This window comes from Nuphar pumila, chromosome 6, assembly GCF_984573655.1.
Source record: "Nuphar pumila chromosome 6, dmNupPumi1.hap1.1, whole genome shotgun sequence".
In the NCBI taxonomy this organism is placed as follows: domain Eukaryota; kingdom Viridiplantae; phylum Streptophyta; class Magnoliopsida; order Nymphaeales; family Nymphaeaceae; genus Nuphar; species Nuphar pumila.
This window is the reverse complement of record NC_143254.1, coordinates 11612457-11619567: the sequence shown is the minus strand read 5'-3', so window position 1 is coordinate 11619567 and position 7111 is coordinate 11612457. Positions and strand designations below refer to the sequence as shown.

The window sequence follows — 7111 nt, the reverse complement described above, 5'->3', positions numbered from 1 at the left end:
TCTTTTAGTCCGACCCTGAACCACCGAAAACCTGTCATTGTCGGTTTGAACAGGGTCCAGTTTATGTAATCGTTATCGGAGCAGGGTATGGTTTTTTCATGAAAGATCCTGTCAGACCCACGACTGGACCCGGTAGTTTTACCTTTTAGTCAGATCTGAGTCCGAGACCCACCCAATTGGGATCCGATTCATTGACATCCCTAGTCCCTACTGCACATGCAGCTCAAATAAGGCGCATCTTGGGTTGGGTTCCGGATACCCGACGGGATGTCCACCCCTTTATGGATCTTCACAGTGAATGTTGATAAGGGTTGTAGGATGGATTCAATTCCACTAAATCTTCGCCGTGAATGAAATATCTCGTATATGCAATTTTCCTTTATTTTATAAAACTAAGACAAAATTAAACTCGTATGTCATATCTATTGATTTTCCATAACTCATGTTTTGTTCTTTATTGAGTGCACAACAATGTTAATTCTGTTTTCATATGTCTTCTCTCTTTCCTTTTCAAGTTCGCTTTTTCTGGATGTTAGTGCGGTAGTCCATATTCCATGTATTTTCAAAATGAACATAATTTCTAATAACTGATCCATATCTCTGCACCAGACACAGAGATGGCCCATAAAAAGATTCCAATATGGGCTCGTATCGTAACTATAACCGAGCCCATATAAATCTCAGCTGTATGGTTATATATGTGGACGAGGACTGAGCCATGGTGCCTTGTTTAGGCAGATGCATTCCAAACGAGCTCGAGCCACCTAGCCAGAGCTAGCCCTTGCGCAAGCCAACCAGCATAGGCCCTGGGGGTGAGTGTCCTAGCCCCAGAGTTTTACACCTCTGGGCCGACGACCGTAGTGGGTATGTCCGGCTGAGCATCCACTGTCAGGTCTTCAACGTCTGATGCAGATTCTTTGGGTGATAAATAAAAAGGAAATGAATAAACAGTCGCTTTTAACGTTATGTAACAACCGCACACTCATACACAAGGCAGTTAGGGTAAAAGAAGATGATGGGTTTTCAGAAATGACCCCGAAAAGAGATACCCATTATCCAGAAAAAATGGGATAAGGAGTTTTCATATATGACCCCAACAGGAGATACCATTATCCAGGAAAAGTGGAATAAAGAATGGACTTTTTAGAGATGTAACCAATAACCGACCCTCTTGAGGAAACTGGGATAAAAGTTGACGCAGCTGTTCTACTGCATTGTGGAGAAAAAAAATAGAGCAGCCCAGCTTACCCCAAATTGGATCTGGGCTTCAATTATATACCTAATTAATCAACTTTCTCCGTTACTGCAGGCCTGCTCTCCAATGGAAATTTTGAGACATCCCCTCCTAATGGCTTTTCCAACGGTGGTCTGGAGGCAACTGATGTATTGATCCCCGGGTGGCGGACCAATGGAACAGTGGAGCTGATCCAGTCAGGGCAGAGGCAGGGTGGCATGATCTTGATTGTGCCTGAAGGGTCTCATGCTGTTAGACTCGGCAATGATGCCGAGATCGGGCAGCCATTAACTCTTGAGAAGGGTTCCGCTTATGCTGTTACATTTAGTGCAGCTAGGACTTGTGCGCAGCTGGAGTCCCTTAATGCATCCATCCCACCAGTCTCATCGCAGACCATCGATCTTCAGACTCTCTATAGTGTGCATGGTTGGGATTCATATGCCTGGGGTTTCCTTGCCAATTCAGCTAATACTTATGTAGCGTTCCGCAACCCCGGGATGGAGGATGACCCCACGTGTGGGCCTATTCTTGACAACATTGCCATAAAACAGATCACCACTCCAGAGAAACTCAAAGGTATTGATTTTTTCACTTTCTTGGTGTATGTTTGGGCATAATGTGAGACATGCCAAGTTCATGAACTCGAGTCTTTAGGTGATGTGTCAAAGTTTCACACACTCCATTGAGAGAAATGTTGAGTTTCAAAGGCGGGGTTCATGAACATGTCATTGCAAATGTTAGAAATGTTGCTGCTGAGTTGGTGATACTTCCTGAATGCATGAACTTGGTTTGCATTGAATTGAATTCATTATCTTGGTTATGTTTCATATTAAACAATCAATCTTACCCTTGGTCGATATTGGAGTTTTGATGAGTTCAATCATCTACTAATGTTGGAGTGCATGAACTTGGTTTGCATTTAATACAGAGCCACATTATTCTCCTTATAGGAGTGTTGGACTTCTTGGACCTCCCAATATGTGTAGGAATATTAGAGCTTGTGAACCTGTCTGGACTGAAGAACAGTGTAGGGATATTTGATTTGTTAAAGATGTATCAAGAACTGGACTTGTCTCCTTGTGAGCATGATAAGAAAGAAGATTCAGTCCTAGTTAACACTGCTGAGACATTGCCTGGTGGAACTAAGATACTTAACTGGCATTTTCAGAATAGAAACAAAGCTACTTTAGATTCTGGTGATAGAGAAATCAGATTCAGTTAGTGCCAGGTTGGATTGGATGGGTTAAGTATGACTAATCAACTTTTGAAAGATTTATTCAAGTTAACTGTGTCCAAGATTCTCATGGACTCGGCGATAATCTGGACTATAGGCTTAAGGTTACAGTATGGAATTCTTTCTGCCTGTCACATGGATACTCCATTTCAACTCACGTTCCATGTCCCCTTGTATACAAGTCATATTTGATATTTCATAAAAATGGCTGTATCTCCGTATCTTCAGGCATATCCATGTGACAGCTTTCTGCAAATCACTAGCATTAGGTCCAGGTTCTTAGTATTATAGTGCAACTGATTAAGTAGTTACTTGTAGTGATCTTTTTGGCCCATTTGGCTCTAAAACCCTTTTGGCCTGTTTACTGTATAACGGCTGGGGCTTGTTATTGGTTTTTAGCTATAAACCGCAGCTAGGTCTATTTCCATCAACTGGATCAATGTCCCCTAAGCATTGTTGTTCTGATCATGGACAGATGTGTGCCTAACATTGAGGTTGCCGCTCTCCGGCTATTGGGCCATGCTAATTTTAGAGGCTCATTATTGTAGTTTATTGTACATATGGGCAGCTCAACCAGTTAGAGTCTCTGCTACTTGAGCCCTGCACTAGATGTATTACAGAGTATCCTCTGGAATCATGAATCTGCCTAACTCAAGCTCTTGCACTGGCCCTGGATCTTTTTTCCTCTGGTTTTTGGGATTCTCATCACCCTCTGCTCTTTGCTTCTTGTTGCAGACAATGCTGTTATCAATGGTGATTTTGAAGAAGGCCCATGGATGCTCCATAATGTCTCATTAGGAGTGTTGCTCCCCAACAACCTTGATGCCGAAACATCGGCCCTGCCAGGATGGACTGTGGAATCCAACAGGGCTGTCCGATATGTCGACTCATACCATTACTCCGTGCCTGAAGGAAAACGTGCCGTTGAGTTACTCTCCGGCAAGGAAGGCATCATCTCTCAGATGGTTGAGACCTCACCGGAGAAGCATTACACCCTCACATTCTTGGTCGGAGCTGCTGGGGATTTATGCCAGCTGCCATTGGCAATCACAGCATTTGCTGGCAACCAAGCAATGAACATACATTATGCGCCTACGGCGAACCTGACCTACCAGTCAGCCAACCTGTCGTTCACTGCCAGGGCTGAGAGAACACGGATTGCATTCTATAGTGTGTATTACAACACACGTACAGATGATCATAGCTCACTCTGCGGTCCTGTGGTGGACAATGTCCGAGTGTGGGCAGCAACAGGAGCTGCCCCTGGCCAGCTAGGTGGTGGATTGTTGCTGGTTGGCATGGTGGTGTATATGGTTTTGAACTCGTGTTTTGGGATGTAGACTTGGATTTCTGGAGTGATTTGCAGCATTACTGGTAAGCTAGATGCAGTTGGTTGGAGTATTTCCGGCAGGCGTGCATGTGTGTGTGTGTGTTTGCCTGGGGAGGTTTGGCCCAACAACTGTGGGTGGTGGATTAGAATGGTGAAAAGTTTTGTAGTAGTATTTTCCATTTTTGGTTTAAGAAACCAGGTTAGGTTAAGTGAGGAGCAAGGTTCTTATGGACATCTATATGTATATCTGGTAACGAGTTCTACATGAAATTATGGATGCCTTTCCATATAATATCAAACTCTTGGTTTTGGTTTTTTCATAACGGAGAGAAACCATCGTTTTTGTTCGGATGTCCTGTTGTAGGCCAAGAGGTGTCATGCTCTCTGGCTGTGTTTCGATGTCTACAGTGTAAAACTCCACGAGTACTTGCTGCTCTCCAGGGTTATTTTTCTGGTGGCTTCGGCCTCGTGAGAAAAGTGAGTGTGTGTGTGTGAGAGAGAGAGAGAGAGGGTCCTGTGTGGTGTGTGTGGAGTTAGGACAATAAATACATGTTTTTTTAAACTCTGTTCTCAAATACAAGTTTGAGTTCAGATCAGTCAAACACCCTTAATTTTTATCTAGAATGTGGTCTATGATTTGGACAATGCACCAGCTTAGGATTTGCGTTTTGAGTAACCTAGGTTTTCTCTTTCCCTTGGTCTATTACTGAGACAAAGGTTCACGAGTTTGAATCCCAATGAAGGGACATTGGAAGTTGCTTTACACACCGCATTCTTCATATCGACTGGCCAAAGCTGAAAAAATAAGCCGTCTCCTTTTACCAAGAGGATGAAAAGGAAAATATTTCTGATGTTCAACTCTCTTCCTTCCTCGGGAACTAGCTTTCTATCGTTTGTCAAGACTAAGACTGAACAGTCTTTCACATCAACCAATAAAATACTTGCTATTGCTTCCAGTCAAGGCCCCTAAAGTTGAGAGAATTTGAAAAAGTACAAAAAGGTTATACACATTCTTAGGCCCTGCTTGGATGACAAAGAGGCAAGACCAGGTTTCCTATAAGCTTAATTTTTGGCAAACCTGGTTTATCAAAAACCACGTTACCTTGGTGTTTGAATAACACTCGACCTGAAAAGTGAAAACTAAAACAACCAATTGGGCAATCGGGCTCTTGTGGGCTCTTTGTCGGGTTGGCCTGGCCCGACCCGACCCGATGGCTACCTCCAAGAAACCTATGCCTTGCCCATCAAGAAAGTCTCCTCATAGCTTTGGCATTAAGTCCAGGGACATATACCCCTAGTGTTGAACCCACCATGATGTCCTTCAGCATGAATGCCTAAAACCAACCCGCCCAGCTAAGTGTGTGGAGCCCTTGTGGGCATATGGTTATGATCTTGCCCCTTTGACATCAACTTCAACGTTTGGTTGAACTCACAATGTCTTTCAATTTGAATGCTTTAAGCTGAGCTACCTAGCCAGCTGTGCAAAGTCCTTGCAAGTTTCCTCTGTTCTTTTAGTCATTTCTACAATCCAAGTTATAGTGACTTGGAAGCTTGTTGCATGCCAATATTGACATATTCCAAGTAGAAAACATTCGCTACCTTCTATGGTACATTTAGAGGGTGTTTGAATCATGGGACGCACCGGAGCCCGGACTGACCGGTCCCTGCACGGGTGCAGTCACACGTTTGATACGCTGGTCTGGGCGGGGACCAGTTGCTTCCCGCTGCTTTATAATACAAACAGAGGAGGCAATCCGTGGACAAACGCCACCTGGTGTGTCCAGTGAGTCAAACGAAGCCTCAACTCTTTAGTAGAAAGCGAGCCCGTTTTCTTGATATTTTTGCAGATAAAAAACTGAGTTATTGTCTCCATGTATAATGGTAACGTCCTCGTCTTTTCCTTTTCTTTTTTTTTTGAAAGGCAAGCTGGGGTTTGGCAGACCCCAGTGTGACAAATATCACGAGATTTATGAAAATCTCGCGATAATATCGCAAAAAATTGCCTGAAAGTTTAAAACGGCAATTTCTCGTGAGATTTATGAAAAAACATAAATACCGCAATTTCAACACGATATTTATGAAATTTATCGTGATTTAAACGCTGGTTGCGCCTGGTGGTGCCCAGATGTTCTATACGAGACGAGTAATAGATACAACAGCCTCTGCAGAGCCATTTCTCATGCATCGGATCGATGCTGGTTGCGCTTGGTGGTGCCCAAAGAAAACCCCAAATGCGATGGTGATAAGGTCACGGTGACCCACAAACCCCCAAAACAGCGACAAGACCAGCAGAGGAAGAAACTGGCGAACCGCTTCCAGGCGCTTTCGAAGTTCAACCAACCTTTAGTCACGAGGAAGGATGAAGAGCAGTCTAGCCATGGGAGGTCATCTGTGCATGGGGACATTGGGGAGGAGCAGGCCGCAGTGGAAGAGATGACCTTGGACTCGCTAGAGCTGATGCAGGCTGGAGCAGGCTGGAGCAGAAGATAACAACCTTCAACAAACGACCGAAAGAGAGGATCGGTCATTGCTCTCGCTGACCACCAGAGAGGAGGAAGCCCCAGTGGAGAAGGCCGACGGTCATGTCCGAGGGAGGAGGGACACGATGAATCTGAACCAAAAATGGCAACTTTCGAAAAAGTAAATGAAAGGAAAGAACGAAGAAGGCGTAGCTGGAAGGGCAGCATGCTAGCTGCCATGCGTCAGAGGACCAAAAGATGAGGGTGACCACTCACTGCCAACATTAGCATTAAAATGCGAGATTTATGAATTTTTTATTTTTTTAAATTTATTTTTTATTTTCAAGATTTTGCCGAAAAAGTGCGAGATTTATGAAATTTTTTTAATTTCTCGCGAGTTTTTGGAAAACGAGAAATTGCCGATAAAAACGTTTGTCACCGTGGCAGACCCCTACCAGATATCTCTTAAGCCCCATGTGGCAGAGGGATTCAAAGCTGGGCATTTAGCTTGACACAGGACCCCGCTTACCACATGGAATACCACCTCAGTGGTTGAACCTGCGACGTCCCACAAGGAGACATGCAATGACAGCTCCTACCATCCACGCAGAGGCCCCGTTGGTCACTTTCACGTTCTTCTCTTATTAAGAATTGATTGAATTTTACCATCGAGGTGGTATCCCATGTGGTTAGCGACTTAGCGGTGTCATGTGCCATGCTGAGGCCTAGGTTCGAATCCCTCTGCCACATAGGGCTTATGGGATATCTGGTAAGGGTCTGCCGAACCCCAGCTTTCCTATTAAAAAAAAAAGGAAAAAAATTGATTGATTGTTTATTTCCATTCAATGATCTAA

General features: G+C 44.1%; 1 protein-coding gene across 1 annotated transcript; it reads left to right on the top strand.

Moving 5' to 3' along the window:
• The first annotated feature begins 1452 nt into the window (after positions 1 to 1452).
• LOC149833963 (protein BIIDXI-like) lies at positions 1453 to 6288 on the top strand. Its single transcript, XM_090009245.1, has 5 exons — positions 1453 to 1810; positions 3204 to 3781; positions 3998 to 4048; positions 4207 to 4275; positions 6076 to 6288. Exons 1-5 carry the CDS (start codon positions 1453 to 1455, stop codon positions 6286 to 6288), a joined length of 1269 nt encoding a protein of 422 aa, XP_089865371.1.
• Positions 6289 to 7111: the final 823 nt, after the last annotated feature.

Coding starts and splice junctions, on each gene's coding strand:
- LOC149833963 (XM_090009245.1), top strand. CDS start 1,453: ATGATCTTGATTGTGCCTGAAGGGTCTCATGCTGTTAGACTCGGCAAT. Junction 3,782..3,997: donor TTGGCATGGTGGTGTATATG/GTTTTGAACTCG, acceptor TTAAGAAACCAG/GTTAGGTTAAGTGAGGAGCA. Junction 4,049..4,206: donor GACATCTATATGTATATCTG/GTAACGAGTTCT, acceptor CGATGTCTACAG/TGTAAAACTCCACGAGTACT.